The sequence below is a fragment of the Pleurodeles waltl genome, chromosome 11 (assembly GCF_031143425.1).
Source record: "Pleurodeles waltl isolate 20211129_DDA chromosome 11, aPleWal1.hap1.20221129, whole genome shotgun sequence".
Classification (NCBI taxonomy): domain Eukaryota; kingdom Metazoa; phylum Chordata; class Amphibia; order Caudata; family Salamandridae; genus Pleurodeles; species Pleurodeles waltl.
This window is the reverse complement of record NC_090450.1, coordinates 233,368,578-233,388,218: the sequence shown is the minus strand read 5'-3', so window position 1 is coordinate 233,388,218 and position 19,641 is coordinate 233,368,578. Positions and strand designations below refer to the sequence as shown.

Here is a 19,641-nt window from a genome sequence, read left to right as displayed (position 1 = left end):
AGGTTTATGGGTAATTATTTTCTGAACTTTCAGGCATGAGCAGAGTAGATCAATTCTTCAGTATCAAGTGTTGTTCCTTTTTTTGGTGCGCCTGCTGATAAGCACATGTGCTAGACAGCAAGACCTACTGTTGGCTTACCAGGGCTTGAAGCCCGCCCATTAGTTACTATTGATTGGCTTTCCAGTCACTGATCTGCCTACTTCTTTTTCTCATCCCAGCTTGTAATGTTTGTGTGTGTTCCTCCCATGGAGCATTGCCTCTTTACAATTTTGATTGGTTGGCTTCTATGCTTCAATTGCTTACTTTTAAAGCACTACTTTTGTCTTGTTTTTTCCACTGTCACCCTCATGTACTTCTCTCCCCACAGACTCCATGATGCTGTGCCATCCCTGTGCTTCTTCATGCCCCATATAAGTAGTGCTCTACATTGTGTACTTCTCTGTTGCTTTTTCCACCCGTGCACTTAACTCCCACCTGCTCCACACTGTGGGAAGCTGTTTTTTTGTTGAAGTAGCCCCCCACTTTTTGGCTGGTATTTAATGCAACTTTGACTGAAGTGCAGTAGGTTCCTGCTAACCAGGTCCCCAGTGCCAATGTTCCTTCCCCTAAACAAGACAATTGGTCACTTGATCGCCAAGTGACAAGGCCTTCAGTACCCGTGTAAGTCCCTAGTAAGTTTTACCTCTGTTAGGTAGGGTAAAGGTACTTAAGAAGGTCCGTAAGAGTTGCAGATTGGCGTGTGCCACTCTAAGGGACCCAGCACCAAACTTATACAGTCTGCCACTGCAGGCTGCATGACAAGGTGATCTAAAAGGCAAAAGCACGACATGACACAGACACTTGTGTGCCATGTCTCTGAACACTGCATGAAAAATGTATACGTCACCCCTACAGCTGGCCTTACAGCCCTAAGACAGGGTGCATTATATTACATGTGAGGATATATCTGCATAGCAGATATGCCCCTGGGCTAGCGAGTTTAATTACTGACAGTGAACAGGGAAGCTGTCTTAAGGTATGTACTTGGCAATTGTCAAAACGAGTTCCCCAGCTACATAACGGCTTCACTGAAACCTATAATGTTTGGTATCAAACACCTCACACTAATAAACCCACACTGATTCCAGTGTTGGATTTATTAATGCATGCACCCAGAGGGCACCTTAGAGGTGTTCCCTGAAAACCTACCAACTACTAGTATGCTGATTGACTGGTTCTAAATAGCCTGCCACCACAGATGAGTTTCTGACCCCTAGGGGTGACAGCCTATGCCCTTAGGCAGTTGAGAACAAAGCCTACCACCTTTGGTATGTGAATCTGGCTTCCCTCAGAGGTGAGGGGATGCCCACCCCCCTGACAAGGGCCTATTTGGTGCCTGGACAGGTGGGAAAATTAGCCACACAGGGGGCGTGTTGCACTTGCGGGCTAGACACACCTCTAAGGTGGCCATCCTGAAAGTGAACACAGTTAGGAATTCCACCATCTTGTATGTTTTGGAATTAGGAATTCTGGGGCAGGGTGATGCCCACCAACCAAAGAGAGCAGTTATCTAGAGGGTGTAGTGACCCTAGTGGTAACTAGCCCATTGGCTACTACCCCTCACTCACCATAACACCCCTAAATTGAGTATTTAGGGGTCCCCTCTTATACCAAGACTTCAGATTTCGATGGACACAAAAGAAGGAATAGACAAAAAAAGATTGTGGACCCGAGAACTGAAGAGCACAACTGTCAACACCAGAGCAATACGCGCTCCATTGGTGACAAAAATGCAGAAACCCAGCACTCTCAAAACAAAGTAATTTATGCATTGTGCTGATATGTTGTGGTTTAACCTTTTGCATTGCAGAGTTCAATCTTGAAAACCTATTTTTAATATGCTTACAAATACTGTTCCTTTGCAATGTATTGCTGCAGGTTTTCAGAGTATGTTAGGGTGTGGCCCCTTTCCAGGGCCTTCCAGAGACTTTCCCTGCAACATGGCTGGGCGTGGGTCTGGGCTGGGCTGGGCCAAGACTCTATAAAAGAGAGCCAGCCCAACTCCCAGTGATCACTATTCAGAGGTCCCGGTGCAGAGCAGCAGCTTCTTCCTGAGCTCCTGTCCCGGCGGCCTATTTGGATCTTCCAGTCTTCTGCCCTAATCGTTCATTGGTGATCATTGTTCCAGGTGGTAAGACGGTGGTTGGACTGTCCCGACACCGTTATTTAGAATTTTCATATTCTTGGTTTAAATTCTTAAATGAGTAACAGATTACTTGCGCGCTACCATTTCTTGACATTTATATGGTAGTTTACAAATAGGCAAGACGCGCGATTTATTTCATAAAGGTTTGACTGTGTTATTCATTGCGCGCTACCATTTCTTGACATTTACATGGTGGCTTAAGAATCGGCAAGACGCGCAATTCGTTTTATGATGTTTAAACATTGTTGTCCATTGCGCGCTACTATTTCTTGACATTTATATGATGTTTTACGAATTGGCAAGATGCACAACTCGTTTCATGAGCATTTAACTTTGTTGTTCATTGTGCGCTACCATTTCTTGACATTTTACATGGTGGCTTAAGAATCGGCAAAAGAAGCGCGATTCGTTTCATTGTACTTTGATCTTGTTATTTATTGTGAGCTGTTATTCCTTGACATTTACATCGTGTCCTACGAATCGGCAAGATGCGCGATTCGATTAATGATGATTTGACTTTGATATTCACTGCGTGCTACCATTTCTTGGTATTTTACATGGTAACACTCGAATTGGCAAGACACACGATTCTCTCCTCGAGTTTAATTCATGTTGTTTATTGTATGCTACTATTCTAAGATATTTATTATGTAATATTGACAAGTTATGTGATTTGTTTCCTGAATCCATATTGTGTTATTCGTGGTGCACAATCCTTTTATGGTGTTCACGATATATATATATATATATATATATATATATATATATATATATATATCAAAAACGAAGTTGTCCTCATGTGAAAGCGCACTCCCAACAGGTTATATAAACGGGAAGAAAAAGCAAAGCCAGCAACTCACAGTGAATTCTTTAGGCAGTTTCATTATTCCAGGCCTTAACTTGTAAAATCATCTCTGGACACGTGTTTCAAGGTCAATCCTTTGCCTGTAATTAGACAAGCTGAAGCCATGCCGGTCTTTTCAGTAAGAAAGAGATGCCTGGAACACCTCCAGCACTGGCTGCACCTACGAGGGTGAAACACTTTTATATTTTTCTCTGCTGAAGAAAGGATTGACCTTGAAACACGTGTCCAGAGATGATTTTATAACTTAAGGCCTGGAATAATGAAACTGCTTAAAGAATTCACTGTGAGTTGCTGGCTTTGCTTTTTCTTCCCGTTTATATAACCTGTTGGGAGTGCGCTTTCACATGAGGACAACTTCGTTTTTGATATATATGTCCATTTTGCCCCTTGTCAGCATAATCCAAGACAAAGAGAGAGCCTCTGACCTCTGCCACCCAACACCTCAAAGTGTCTCTGCACCCGTGCCCCAAAGCCTGAGTACGAGGGAGGTGACGTGCCAAAGGGGTCCAGAGACCCTCTAAGGCTAAGCCCACGTTTAGGACTGCGAAGACTGGACTTTCAGTTGCCGCCTGCAGCCTCCTTCTGAAAGCTCTTTCCAACTGCGAGTGACTCCAGCACCGGATCTGATGCCAAAAGACACCACTGCACCCGAGCCCCACAGCCCAAGGAGAAGTGGACCAATGGAGTCTCTATGTGCCAGAGGACCTTAAGGGTCGAGCACCACTGTGGATTCCCCCCAGACTGGCCTCCCCAGTCCCAGCTTGCAGCCCCTTCCTGACCAGACCGTTCCCCACTAAAGTGAATAGGACATCCGAGCCGGTTACACACCTCTGCACCCGGATGCTCCAGAACCTCCTGAGGTGATATGTTGGTGTGGCCTTGGACCTTGCCCCATGGTCACCTTAAGTCCCAGAGTACAGTAACTTCAAGTCGCTGTTAAGCACTCAAATTCAGTACTTGTTTTTCCCTATAAGATAATATTACCACACCCAAAAATTGCAGTCAACTTTTGAAAACTGTAAAAATTAATAACTCGAAAATTACTTTCATGATGATCTAGGCATACAAATTCATATAAATGTACATGTTATTTTTATAAATTGATGATGAATTTCTTTACTGAGTGTGTGCCTACTGTGTGTGTGCGCAATACATGCTTAGCACTACCTTGTGATATGTCTAACTGCTCACCCACACTACCACAAAAGAGGGCATTGGGGTGCCAATTGTGTCTTCTTCATTCCTTTGGGGTTTGCCTGGATTCTTTACACAGTGTGTCTCTTTTTATCCCTCTATATAAAGAGCCAGCTTCCTACATGCATTACCCTGTTTTCCTGTTCCAATGGTTTGGGGACTAAACATGTTGGCTCTGTGCTTTCTATCCATGCCAATGTCCTAAGCAAGAAATAAAGAAATAACTTTTTGTATACTTCTGCTGCAAGACATCCTTTTGTATACATATTGTGAAGTTGTGTAACTCTGATTTATTTTGGACTTTCATTGGGATATTGTGTGCTCCTTTTCTCTTATAACAAATCTTCCTAAGGACTATGATTTGAGTGCTCCTCACCTTTATGGACTATTGATGCTGTGCACCCTGACTGGGACATACTGGCGTTACCAATGATCTTTAAAGACCCAGCCTATTGTCTTTACCAATGCTTTTTTTGTGCTTTCTTCCATCCACCCGTTGCTATCACTAGAGATTTAGCACTGCATTTTCTAATAGGGACGATGCAGCACCTGCCAATGATATTGTTTTAATCTGGTACTACTAGTGAGGACCAAGTGTGTGAAAATAAATGTGAACTAGTCTCTTAAGTCGTTTCTGGCCAATTATATAATAGCAAAATATTTCAGTGGTCTGTCTAGTACATATGTTATATTGATTAGCATTGTGAGTGAGAGAAAATACAGAGAAGAACGTAAAATGTCCATACACAGGAACATCTATCAAAAGGGTGTCAACCTGCCAAATGAAACACAAATTTCACTGAGACACTGGCCCCTCTCAGCCACTGCCAAACGTGAAGGTGCCCGGTCAGCTCTTACCAACTGTGTTGATAGGTTTCCTGTATGGCATTAGGCCAAAACTGTACTGAAATATTCCTCTTGCATGAAACAATGGTATGGAAAATCCCATTATCTTCAGTAGCTTCTCCTGAACAGTCCGGAGTAAAGATCCTTTCGGATTTGGAACTTGGTGAAATAGTTCATTTTCTCCAAAAGAATACACTGGGACAAGGTGAGCCCTGTAAATCAAAAGTATGTGTAATCAGGTGACAAACATAATAACAAAGAATTAAAAAAACACAGAATAATTAGCAAAGGCAAAACGTCATGTGCTTGAAATGTGAGTGCCTCTACATTGGCTTTTCATGATGCATGTGTGCTGTGCTGCAGGAGATCCCTTTCCCAGCCCTTTTACACTCTTTATGACAATCTAATGAGGCTTAGATTATGGTTTTAGATTTGGAGGTGCTAAAGAGGAAGAAATGAGGACCACTGAAAGGGCCACACTGAGCTACCTGAATCTAACTGCAAGTGTTACGCTGTAACTGAACAGAATTTAAATTAGTTACAATGAACAGAGTATAATATAAATGCAGCATAATGTACTAAGTAGCATACTATAACCTTGTCAGTGGTGTGCAAATGAGTACAAAGAAAACCCAGCAATGATATGGTACGTGAGTATTAAGTAAATATTGCAGACTTTTATCTAGGAATAAGGACATCAGGAGCCCTGTTACGTATAGGGCGCACTATCAGTGTTTGCGCCACGGCGCCCCTTAAAACAGATGCGCTGTGTGCAAAAACAGGGATAGTGTGCCCTATTGGGTTGAATGAGCTGCCATCAGGGCAGCCTCAGATTCATGCTTCCCTGGGGGCAGCGCATTGAAATTAAATACTGAGTGACTTCTTCAAAACCCCTCTGTTTCGCTGTGCAGGGAGCGCCCCCCCTGCACTTTAAAAAGGGGGGAAGGATCCCCTTACAGGCGGGTGCAATAAGTGACTGCACCCACCTGCAAGAAAATGTAGGTGGGGGTCCATGGGATCCCCTTTCTCTCCTACAGAGAGCTGCTATTGGGGGCGCACTGATTGTGCACCACCTTTTTGTGGCACACTGTCTGTGCCCCCCTGAAAAGCTTCTTTACCTCTGTGCCCACATCCATAATATGACGCGGGTGCACAGGCAAAGGGATTCCCTCATTTGCATGGGGCCAAGCCCTCTTCAAGTAGCGCTGGTGCAGCATGTTCACCAGTGCAATCCGTATTACAGAAAGGGCTGCACAAGCATCTGCGGCCCCTTCTGTAATGCCAGAGTGCTCTTGGTGCTGTCCTGGTGGGTATAGACACCCGTTGTGCCCCCGTGACACTTTCTGTAATACAGCCCCTGATCTTCTTAATAAAGAAAATCGGTTGTGATTTGCTAGCTGGGAGTAATAGATAGTGATGATGATGGGAAACTCATCAATTCAGCGCCACCTTCTAGGATAACTGAGCAGACTGAAAGTTACATAATGTGCTAGCTGAGATTTACTGCACACTGCTCATCACAAGCTAGGGAGCATAAAGGAAACTGGCAGTGACATTTTTACTTGGCATGAGCAGCACTGGCATTGATATGTTAAAAGGACGTAGTCTCAGCTGGTTAAATAATATGATAGTAGGGCAAATAAAAAAATGGCCCTCAGTACATGGGCAACGATGTAAAATTAACATCATTAGGAAACCAACCTTTCAATACAAATGATCTACAAAAACAACCTTAGATTTAGAACAGTAATATTTGCTCTGAGAAATAGTCAGCAACTTTTAGTGGCATTGCGACTTTATTATCACAATAATGTAATACTGTTCAATGTAGGAATCACAGTTAAAATAATCAGTAGCAATGGCAAGAGACTTGTGCTAATTTAGATGTGTTTTTGTTATAATGGCTGTACATTGTACTTAGTGTTTGGGCATTAGTTTTGTATTTTTATGCAATATAAGCAAAGTACAGAATGTTGATTCATTCTGGATCATAGAGTGATATACTGAAATAGTATTATTATTACGTTTGAAACAAAATTCTGATGACAGGTAGAAGGGTGTATTCTTAGCTCTTGTTAACTAGGTCTCAATTTATGCCCGATCACCATCTTTTGGAAATGGATGCCATCCTCCCAAACACTTCACTGTTCATTTTTCGTCAGTCAAGCAGTCTAATGTTTATTTCCAATGGCACTGTTCTTGCTGACAAAAGTTCCAGCATGATCACAATACTGAACCTTTTCTAAGGATCTTCCGCTAGCTCACTGAGCCCTATTTATTCATAATAGTTTGCTGTTGCTCATGTAATTAGTTTGTACTGCCATCACCGGATGATATTAGAAAAGAATGACCAGACTCAATATTCATGTAGTGGGTAGTGCTTATGTGCTAATAATGAGATATGTCTGCTCACACCATAATGAATCTGCACTTTCTATTCTGTTTTATAAGATTTTCTCTTTTAACCCTCAATTTTGGGTGTGGGCTAGAAGACTTTCCAATACTACTGGGGATGCTGTTCATTTCTCCTTTGTTTCTCCTGTTCACCAAGGACTTTTGATTTTGCAGTATTGTGTCATATTTTATTTGCTGAGAGCCTTCATGACAGACTTTATGCTTACTCTGTACCATACCTATTTACATTTTTTGAATAAATCCTGTAAATGTATTCTGCTGCCTTAGAACTCAATTTCTGAGCGGGTTCTTACTTGGTTGACTGTATTTCTGATTAGTTTGGAGGTGACTTCCATTGGGGACACATTGCCTCATGAAACTGAGGTTTAACACCATCACAAATTCATCAATCCATACGTGAGTTCAGGCAAATATTGGGGTGTTCTAATTTAGGGTTTCACTGTGTCCACAAATTTCTGGTAGCATAGAATGGTTGCAAGTTAAAAGCACCTCCCTTTGACCTGGACGTAGTATTCGTGTTTTTTTCCAGTGTGGATTATCCTTGTGGATTTTGCTCTGTTCGTGACTTGCTGAGCTCTCAACAGCACTGTTCTTGTTCCTCAGCAAAGGGGATTCTATGTCAGGACCAGAGGTGAGGATTATGCTCCACTTTCATTCCTTTAATACTTCCAGCAGTCATCAACAAAAAACAAAACTTCCTTTCTCAAGATGCTATAAGAAAGGACTACATAAGAACATTGAACCAATTAAATATCAGCACTGCATGATCCATTTAAGTAAACAGCTCCCAAGACTTCCTCTTTCTTTTCTGCTTCCAGCAGTGCGATAAGTGCCTTTGTTGGCTGTACTTATTCTCATATGCGGAGCGGTTGCTTCCCCCATTAGAGCTTTCTTGTGCCTACCTCCTCTGAGCCACTCGGAAGCCTCAGGCCCTGTGAGAGCAGGGTTGGTATTCTTTCTACGAAGCGGCAATGCCTTGAATGGTCCTTATTCACTAAGTAACCAGTTCATTTTTTTGCAACAGTCCGCACATTTCCAAAACACGAGTTGCGCTAGGCTGCCTCAGGGGCTGGGCCCAGGCCGTATTAACCCTGCTGAAATTAAAGGGTGCGCAGCCTGTTTCTTAACTCTCAATATATAAACTTATGCTTTGCACTCTACACTGCTTTCCTGGTTCTAAATGGACCATTGAATACTTGCTATCAGGGCCTAAAAAGTTTAAGGGGCCTTCCTTAATCAACTGGCTCACTCCAGTGTATTGAATACTCTGTGGGTGACATAGTGGAAGGTGTGTATTTTGTCTCTTATCCATGGCCATGCAAACCAATGAGGATAGAGAATATTGCGATGAGGAAACCATCTCGGTCCTCCCAATTAATAGTGAATTTTGTCAGGCAATGGATGCCTCCATTCACCAAGTGGTGGCCTCGGCCATAGAACGGCTGGGGTGGCACCTGCTATTCATGCCCTGCTCCCCTTAATGTTTTAGTGGATCCCTTTGCTAAAGATTCAATGCTGGGACTCGAGCAACTAGTGCAGTGTCCACCCGGGCGACGCCTACAGACGGTGGTAGACCTTGCAGCTTTTGACAGGCTTAAAAAGGTGTACCTCGAAGGCCCCATCTCCCTCAAGTTTGGAAGTCTCAGCAGAGCCCTAAGCGCTCCAGCAGCGACCCTCCCCCATTTCTCCTCTGCCGATGGGGATGACAATGATTCTGAAGGGGACTTCGCAAATGAGGCAGGCTCCCCCAGGCCTTGGCAGCCATCCCCCTTTCTACCCCTAATCCCACTGGTCCCAAGCTGACAGAATTCTACTGATATGCTAGATCCTGAGGACTTAATTCATCCCAGGTCGGTGGGGTGGTTTCCCTCAGATAAAGCAGGCAAATATGTATTGAGCCGGCTATGGAAACCCCTGGAGAAGGAAGTTAAAGCCAACCTCTGGGCAGAATGTCCACACCCCTCCTTAACTGGCAAGATATCTACCACTCCGGAAACAGATTCCCCTATCGCCACTGTTCTGCAGAAGTTTATATGGGACCTCAAGAAGGGCATTGACAGGTTGTAGAAGTCCTGTCAGGATAAGCTCCTCAACGTCACCGGACCCCTCACAAATATTCAGGAGTTGGCAGGGGAGGCTAAAGTCTCTGACTTCTCTCTTTCCGTAGAGGTCATTTTGGGTTGGGCACAAATGGGCATTATTTTCTGCAGTAGAGCTAATTTTGCACTCTCTATGGAATGGTGCCATTCCCTTCTAATTAAGGTCGACCCGAAGTTTGGAGACAGCGCTTCCATGGAAGTGGGAGTGGTGGCACAAGGTAATCTCTTTGGGGAACCCTTTATGAGGGAGTCAGGAAATCTGCAGCTACCTTCACTTACCCTGACATGGCGCAGAGTTTGATCAAGAAGGGTTTCGACCCTCGCATTTTTGTTGAGGCTGGCCGTGGCAGGGGGCGCTCAACCAGCCGCTTCTACATCCAAGGCCCTCCAAGAGGACAAGCCCTGTGGAGAGGACAAGATCAATCTCGTCCTGGAGAGTTCTTCCCTACCAAAAGGGGGTCAGCAAGGACGAGGCACCAGAGGATCCTCCAGTGGGCAGGTCCAAGCATCCCAGCCCAGTAAGTATCCATTTCCATTCCCATGTTAATGTGGGGTGGGGGGGTCATTTATCTCTCTACTTACACAATTGACATGCCATTGCCACGGTTGCTTGGTTACTTCAAACAGTTCAGGAGTTCCATGTAGAATGGTGCGGATCTCGCATCCAACACTCATGACTGCGTCTGCTGGTATTCTCCGAATTTTAAATGTCTCTGATAGTTCAGGAGGTGGAAAACTTGCAAGAAGGCGATCCTTTCCTCCTAGCTCCATCCACCCGGTTTCCTCAGCAACTTTTTCCTAGTGGAAAAACAAAACTGCTCACAGCAACCACTGATCAACCTACATGAATTCAATGGTTGGCTGGTTTAATGCCGTTTTAAAATGAAAGGGATCCATCTCCTTCGGGACTTGTGACAGCCGGACGACTAGATGGTACACTTAGATCTCAAGGAAGTGTATGTAACAGTCCCCATTTTTCCCCCTCACCACAGGTTCTTACAATTCCAGTGGTGTGGCACAGTATTCAAGTTCAAGACCCTTCCTTTTGGTCTTTCCACGGCTCCTTGGTGGTTGATCAAGGCTCTGAAGTCGGTCGTAGACTATAATTCGGGGCTCAGGGGTATCATATGGACAATATGCTCCTCGTGGACCAGTGCCCTATTACTCTGAAGGGTCAATTGCAGTCGACAATTAATCTTTTCTCCCTGGTTCCATCGAAACGGACAATCTTCGTTGGGTTTGTCAAAGATTCAACTCAATTCAAAAAGACTCTCAGCTTGCCATCCAGAAACATGCCAAAAATCCACAGTGTGTTGAAAAAATTCTGCCCTCTCTGCACCAAGTAGCAAGATTAGTGGTAAGGGCTTTCTATTTGTGCAGAGGACTCAAATATTTCGATCAGCTCCCTCTGTCGCAAGAGGTCAGGACCGAAATGGAATGGTGGTTGTCCCATAAGAAGACCTAGAATGGCAAAGCCATCTTTGGCTCGGATCGAGACCTACTTATTAAATCGAATGCCAGCAAATCCAGTTAAGAAGTGCATTGCTAAGATGCTAAGGAAAATGGTCTGCGAACAAACAAGCTCTCCACATCAATTACATGGAGCTGATGATGGGTTCCTTCACAGCCCAATGCTGGACCGAGGAAAAGGTCAGATGTCGAGTGCTATTGAAGATGGGCAAAGTGTCAGCGGTCAGTTACATAAACGACCTGAGGGGCTCCAAATCCAAAACATTGGCAGATTTAGCCAAGGAGTTCTTGACTTATTGCCTCAGCAAAGATATCTGTCACGGCAGAACACCTTCTGGGAGAATCCAATCAGACAGCGGATTGGCATTCGAGGAAATGGCCAATCAGTCTGTGACAGTAACATCCTCTGATTTTCTGCCAGTTCAACAGTCGCTGGGGTCCATTCTCGGTCAATCTTTTTGTGTTCCACTTGGATTACCAACTTACCAGATACCTCATCTGGAAGCCAGATCCCCCTAGCTCTAGCAACAGATGCATTCCTACAGGATTGGTCAAAGGAGAAGAGTTATGCATTTCCCCTCTTCACCATAATAGAACTGTCCACTCAGGTGAGGAGGCAACAGGCGGATGTGGATTTGATCATGCCGGTATGGAGATATCAAGTGTGGTTCCCAGTTCTTCTAGAACTTTCCTCGGATTTTCCCATCCATCTCCCCCAGATATTCTTTAGTATCTCCTATGTCAGTGTCACCCACTAGTCCTCCAGGGACGTCTACCACTCATGGCATGGAGGATTACTGGGAAAAATGGAGAGCCCCTGGCCTTTCACAAGAAGCTGAGCATATACTGGCCACAACTTGGGCAGAGAGGACCACCAAACGATATGTCATCGTGGTCCCAGTGGCTGCGTTGGTGTGTTCAATGCCAGGAGGATCCGATGGGGTGTGATGTTGTCTCAATCCTAAATTTCTAGCCACTTTAGCATCACAGGGTATGGCGTACAGGACGATAAATTCTTATTGCTCGGCCATTTCTTCTGGTCATTGGCCGGTACAGGGGGCTCCTGTCAGAGAGCACCTTCTGGTTTGCAAACTGCTACATAGCATCCGGCTGTCTCTTTCTCCGGAGCCCAGATATTCAGTCCTTTGGGATGTCAATTTGTTACTGGATCTCTTCCTGTATTGGCAGATGAGCAAGTATCTTTCACACAAGGAACTGTCAGCGAAACTGGGAATGCTACTCTGTTTAGTTTCATGCCGCAGGGTATTGGATGTTAGGGCCCTTGAGGTCTCTGGTCATGTTTTTACTCCATAAGGTGTTATGTTCCACATTTCCAGGTGGACTGAGGCAGATTCCAGGATGGTATCCTATCCAGCCTTCAATAACCAACCCAAACTATGGTGGTCATTCTGACCCTGGCGGTCTTTGACCGCCAGGGCGGAGGACCGCGGGAGCACCGCCGACAGGCCGGCGGTGCTCCAATGGGGATTCCGACCGCGGCGGTAAAGCCGAGGTCGGACCGGCACCACTGGCGGGGTCCCGCCAGTGTACCGCCGCCCCATTGAATCCTCCGCGGCGGCGCAGCTTGCTGCACCGCCGCGGGGATTCCGACCCCCCCTACCGCCATCCAGATCCCGGCGGTCGAACCGCCGGGATCCGGATGGCGGTAGGGGGGGTCGCGGGGCCCCTGGGGGCCCCTGCAGTGCCCATGCCACTGGCATGGGCATTGCAGGGGCCCCCGTAAGAGGGCCCCTACATGTATTTCACTGTCTGCTGCGCAGACAGTGAAATATGCGACGGGTGCAACTGCACCCGTCGCACAGCTTCCACTCCGCCGGCTCGATTCCGAGCCGGCTTCATCGTGGAAGCCTCTTTCCCGCTGGGCTGGCTGGCGGTCTGAAGGCGACCGCCCGCCAGCCCAGCGGGAAAGTCAGAATTACCGCCGCGGTCTTTCGACCGCGGAACGGTAACCTGACGGCGGGACTTTGGCGGGCGGCCTCCGTCGCCCGCCAAGGTCAGAATGAGGGCCTATGTGTGGTCAGATGTCTTAAAACATGCAAACTAGCGACAGAGGACTTATGTCCACCAGGGGAAAGGCAACTATTGATTTAATTAAGGAAACCTTTCAAAGCAGTTTCATTCCCCAACATTGCTTGCTGGGCAAGCTGGTTTATGCAGGAAGCTGGCACTAATACATCGCATTTCGGAGCCCACTCAGTGAGAGTGGCCATTGCCTCCAAGGTCTTTTCTCTAGGGGCTAGACTAAAGGATATTATTAATGTGGCTGACTGTCTTCGAACCCTATGTTTAAATGCTTTTATTTCAAATCGGTGATTGACATGACGTCTTTGGTGGTGGATAAGCTGTGAGCGAGCATAATTCTCGCCTCAGGTCCTGACAAAGAATGTAAAATGTCCTGACTTTAGTAACAGAAGGTTTCAAATCTATTAAGGACACAGAGGCAAGGATTATTCCTTACTATCTGGTTATCATGTTCCCACACAGGATATCTTTATGGACTATGTTCTTTGATTTGCTTCGTTATGTGAGAGTATTTTTTTTTCAATCATATGAGTCAAGGAAAATGCATTGCTGAGTTGCTTCATGATGTTAATGTAATGTTGTCATTCCACTGTTTTCTTTATTACAGTTTTGTTTTCAATGTATTTGCTCTAGGTGCTACAAGTAATGTAATGGCTATTGATGTCTAGATCATGCCACTCATTTTATATATATGCTTATTCTTCTTTGTCATGGAATCCAATAAAGGTGAAAAGTGCAGAATGATTCATCCAGTCGCACTCAAGAAAGAAGAAGTGGCTCATGAGAGGTTTACTTGTATGAACTTGCAGTGCTGATATTTGATTGGTTCAATTTTCTTGTGTAGTCCTTTCCTATAGCATCCTAGGAAAGGTAGTTTTCTGGATGGTAAGCCTAATCATCTCCTTCGTGTCCTTAACAGAATTGAAACTTTCCATTACTAAAGCTAGGAAATTTTACATTGCCCTAAGTGGGAAGGGTATGCCCAGACTTGGGTCCCTTGCTCACTGTGCCACTGGATTCAAGCTAGCATGGCTGATGAAGGGAGATACCCTGAAACCGGTCCCAGGATGCTTGTTTCCAGTCCAGGGAGGACCTGGCTTGGCAGTTCGGGCTGGACTGTTCCCATGAGGAATAGGGTCAAGACTGATTTGCATACGGCTGGGTCCAAACTGGGGTGGCATGGTGAGCAAAAGAACGATGGATTAACCCCAGATCTGTGACTGGGGTGATTGTTCAGCACTCCATCCATCATCCTTTTTTGTTTTGATATGGATGAACAGAGATATTTAATTAGAGAAGCAGCAAGGTGTGCTGGATTGTAAAATGGATTGGACCAGCAAGGAAGTCTAAGAATTGGGATTGGTGACTTTAGGAGCTCACATTAAGGACCTAGTTTAAAGAATAAAGCACTGGAGGGATTTTAAGAACTATAGAGGAAGGTGGAAGAAGAAGGTTACTATTAAAAAGAAAGCTTCTGAGGCAAGGAAGAAAACAAAGGAGTCTGTTCGAGATTCTGAAGTAGAGACAGTTGCAGAATTTCATTTGAGTGAAGTAAATGAAGGGAACTATGTGCATGTGCCTTGGAAGAAATGTGATCTTTATGCCTTTACAGCAAATTATCCAAAATTGCGTGGTAACCTTCAGAAATGGTAAAATGCATGGATTGACAAAAAAAATTAAAATGCTATAGACAGGTTTGGATGCAATATATGAGCTTGTTATTCCAGACTATTTATGGACTGAATGTTACGTTGCTATTGTTTGGCCGACTGAAGAACCAGTTACAGCTGCTGACAAGTACAGATTTTTAAGGAACAGAGTTGAGAAAGAAGGTATGAGCGGTTTAATACTTGCTTTTGTTTTGTGTTTGCGTACTGAGCTGAGTTTGGATATTTAGCAGTGTATGTAATGTGTTGGCAGAATAAGAGTATTGTTGGGATCCTGAAGTGATCCTAATACAGTATGATTGGTCTGATGCAAAGCAGACAAGGGTTAAGGAGAAGGTATGCTGCCCAAACGAAGCAGTTTTAAAGACATAGCAAGATTCAAATAATAAGTCCTTATTTTAGATCTTGTGTAAGCTGACAATACCGGATGAATGAAGCTCATTCGATGCAAGATGTGAGAATGGGAAATGAGACAGTACAGATGCAGTCGTGGAACAAGAGTTGTGAATACTTCCAGAATTAAAGAAATTATTGAGACACTGAAACAGAGTACTGCTTGTCATCCCTGTTGTAAAATCAAGCACTGGAATCACAAGTGCATACAATATCCAGAATAATTTTGGGGTCCAGATGCAACGAAATGTGAACCAAATGCAGATAGTTAACCACAGCCCAACCAGTTTCAGTGCAGAATGTGCAAAATCAAGGGCAATTCCGTATGAATATGCCTATAGCTCCAGTGATACTGTAGATCATGATAAACAAAATGACTTTTAGTCCAGGGTATCAGCAGAATCCATTGGTGCTGAATAATAATTTCCCTCACTTTTTCCCCAGAAATTAATTCCCAGTGATGGTGCCTGAGGAGGGAGAAGGATTGTTTACTTGATGCAGTCCTGGAGGTAGACTAAAGTGGCCCTTATGGAGGCAGTGAGGTGAATGACAACCCCGTGTCATTTTAGATAGACGCAGGAGCTATCTACTTTACAGTTTTTTCTATGGAGTTTTCAAACCTATCCCTTTCAAGAAGAGAAATCCAAGTTGTAGGCATTAGCAGTATTCACATTGTTAACTAGATTAGTGCAGATGCCCCTGTAGGATCAATGTATAGTAATCGGCAATTCATATTATATGATTCAAATCCTATTACTCTGTTGGGAAGAGCCTTGTTTTGCAAGATGAACTGTGTTATTTATTGCACAAAGTATTGTGCTGCAATTGAAACTCAAAATGAAGACTCTGTTTAAAATTAAAGTGCAAGATTCAAAAGGCACAAAAAAATCTCAAAAGAATGTGCTTCTGTAATTCTGAAGATGGGCCTCCAACCACTCGGAGGGAGGTAAGGATGTTTCTGGGAATTATTGGCTACTGTCTTCAGTGGATTCCAAACTTCTCCTTAATAAGGCTAACCCACAGCTGTATGAGAGATCCGGAGCCATCTGATGACAAATGCTTAGAGGCCTTTTGGGATTTGAGGGAGAAATTATGCAAGGCACCTGGCCCTTGGAATGCCTGATTACAATACAACGTTCTATAAATTTTGTCATGAAAGAGGCCATGTGACTTGGTAATTCTGACCCCAAAACATGGAGGGATCATGACGCCAATAGCTTATTAGTCAGCTGTGTTAGATCCAGAGCTGTAGCTCTTCCTGGTTTTCTGAAAATCTGATGTGGCTTTTAGCATTCTAACTGAACAAAGTGAAGGAACCGTGATGGGACATACACTAATTGTGTGTGTTCCACTTTCGCTTGTGGTTTTTCTGACCTGTACCCAGACGTGGCATATGATATTCATCATATTAGATATGAACAAGTGAGGTTGGTGGCTGAGAACACCTCTATCAAAAGAAGTAATTTTCTTAATTCTGCATCTCTGGTTCCTGTTTAAGATAGAACTAAAGATTAAGAGTGGAGTTATGATTAACCTGAGCATGACTGTAAACGTCACAGAGTTATATACCAAATCACAACAAGCTATCAAAAGAAATCCTCTCAAAATGGCCGATCTGATTTTGTTTGTAGATGGTTTTTGTTTAATAGACCATTGTGGAGCCTGAATGTGGTCTATGGAGTATGTTCTATTTTTGAAATTCTCACACCATCATACCTGCCTTATGTACCTTCAGCACAAGTGGCAGAGTTAATTACACAGACAACTGCTTGTTGCCTTGCAGAAGATCTGAAGGTGAATCTATATGGACAGTCAGCATGGAGTGGTTTGACTTTGGCCAGTTGTGGTCACAAAGAGGATTTATGGCATACTGTGGAAATCCCATCAACAATGGTTCCAATTTCATTGATTTGTTGCAAGCAATCTAACTGCCAAAAGAAATTGCAGTAGTCAAGTTTACTGTTTATAAGGCTGGAAAAGATGTGGCCATGCTTGGAAATAAATATGCAGACCAAGTAGTGAGATACTGTGCTTTTGAGACAAACTATGAGATCTAATAAGCAAAGTACAAGTCAGGACAAAATGAATCAAATGAGAGTTCTGTTGAACGTTCAGGAAAAGTAAAATGTTTCTTGTTAAATCAAAAACATACTTCAATGAGCGCACGGGCGGGTCGTCATGAGGAAGTGCTAGAGGATGATAAACGAAGGTGGGAAATGTTAGGTTTAAAAAATAATTACCAAAGATATGTGGATCACTCCTGAGTACAAATAAGTGTATCATACCGGACTCAATGTTGTATGGTTAGATACTTGCATGGCCAGTCACCTGTGGGTTGGGATGCCACGCCCAGAACTTTTAGTAAGCATTGGTCCAATTTCAGAAATGTCACAGAAGATGTGTCAGAGAAATAATCAGGGAAATAAGACTATTTCTGATGAACCACAGTAGCAAATCAGAGGGTCCATTTACAAAACTTCAGGTAGACTTGATGATGATGCCAGCTTGCAACAACCTTAAGTATAATTTTTTGTGATTTTCTGCTTAAGCTCTAAGTGGGTCAAGATCTATCCCACCAGAAGATCAGACAGCAAGACAGTTGCCAGCTTTTGTTAAGGGAATAGATACATCATTTTGGCATACAGAACTCTATTGAGATAGATTGTGGCTCTCATTTTAAAAATGAAATTTTGAATTTGATTTACACAGTTCTCCAGATTGACCAAGGGTTCCATTGTAGTCATCACCATCAATAATCTGGTATGTGGTGAAGATGTATGTGACCATCAAAAACAAGGTGGCTAAAGTGTGTGTATCCATTAGTGTGAAGTGGGCAGATGCTCTACCTCTTGTCCTGATGAGTATCAGAAGTACCACAGTCAACAAAAGACAGGTCATTTGCCTTATGATTTTTTTTTTTTTTTTTTTACTTTACTTTTATTGTTAATAACACAATGTGGTACAAAGTCAGTGGGATCAGGGTCCCATCATTCGAAAGTAATTGCACATCAGTGATATTAGAAAACCAAAGAAGAAGAAGAAAACGCATAAGGCACAAACAAGGTATCAGTCTTAATATGAGAACCTGAGGTAGAGTTCACTTCCAACATATGTTAGGCTATGTGGGGGGGGTTAAAGAGGATAAAGATATAAGGATGAGGGGTAGGTAATTCCTGTTCAGACGAGGGGACCGGGAAGTGCCACCTTGGGAAGCAGGGGATGTCGCTGCGTGGATAATGGGTGTTGCAGCTCATGTCAACTCTGTGGTTAGTTTTGGCTGGAACCAAGTGACTATCAGATGACATAGGAAGGAGGATCTACTATGGAGGTCTGTTTGGAGTGTTGCTGGAAGGCGGCGTTCGGACTTTAGTGGGTATTTAGAAAGAGACGTGGGGATAGGGGGGAAAAGAGAAGAAAGAGAAGGGGAGATAGGGGGGGAGAGGGGGAAGAATACAGAAGTAGGGGGAGGTACGGGAGTGAGGGTAGGGAAGCGAGGGGGAGAAGGGGGAATAGACGCATGTGGGGGGGAGGGGGGGAAAAGGGAAGGGAGAAAGGAACAATGGTAGTTCCGGGTAGGTTACTATTGCCCCCTTGTGAGGAAGGAAGCCCATACCTGTAGGAATATTTGAGCTTGGTCTTGTAAGTTATAGATGATACGTTCATGCATAGCAGTGCGGATCATGGCTGTAATCCATTCATCCGGAGTTGGGGGTTCTCTGACCGCCAGTGTCTGAGTATGCACATTTTTGCAGTAGCTAACGCTATGTGCAACAGTCTCTTGTGTGGTCTAGGGAGGTCTGGTAGGGAGGTTGTATCTTGCAGAAGTATGAGGGCAGAGGGAAGTGGTCACGGCAGTGACATTACTTCAGCCAGAGTGGAGCTCACAGCGTCCCAGAGTGGTCGTACTGTTGTACAGTTTACTAAGATATGTATCAGGTCACAGGATGTTTCTGGACATCGCCAGCAGTTCGCATGCAGGAGGAGTCCGGTCCTATGCAGTTTCGCTGGGGACCAGTGCCATTCATGTTAGATTTTGAAGAGGCAGAATTTCAAGCGTGCTTCCCGGGTACCTCTGTCTAGTGCCTCTAGGATAGCTTCCCAATCGTCTGGGTCTAAATCCTGTTGCAGCCGGGTTTGCCACCGTAGACGTAGTTTGTCCATTAGCAGTTGGGAGTAAAGCCGTCGAATAATTAGATCATAGAGACCCGACATTACTCCCTTGTATTATCCCCATTGCTGCAGGTAGGCCACTATCGGTGAGGGCAGGGATCCCCGCAGTGGAGGTGTATTCCCTCGGGAGAGACAGTGCTTGAGTTGCATGTATGTCCATTCCTGGTTTGGGTGTAGGCCGAACTCCTCCCGTAGCTTGGGGAAGGGTTTGAGCACATTGTTCTCCAGGACCTGTGAGAGGGTGAGGATGCCTGCCTGTTTCCATTGCAGCCAATGGAGTACCTCGCCCCCAA

General features: G+C 44.4%; 1 protein-coding gene across 2 annotated transcripts in view; it reads right to left on the bottom strand.

Moving 5' to 3' along the window:
• The window catches only part of LOC138265607 (2-acylglycerol O-acyltransferase 1-like), a 270,106-nt gene that overhangs the window by 54,046 nt on the left and 196,419 nt on the right, over nucleotides 1–19,641 (bottom strand). For both annotated transcript variants that reach the window (XM_069213468.1, XM_069213469.1), the window contains exon 5: nucleotides 5,104–5,303. In XM_069213468.1, coding sequence (XP_069069569.1) covers nucleotides 5,104–5,303 — 200 coding nt within the window. The remainder of the gene's footprint in view (nucleotides 1–5,103; nucleotides 5,304–19,641) is intronic.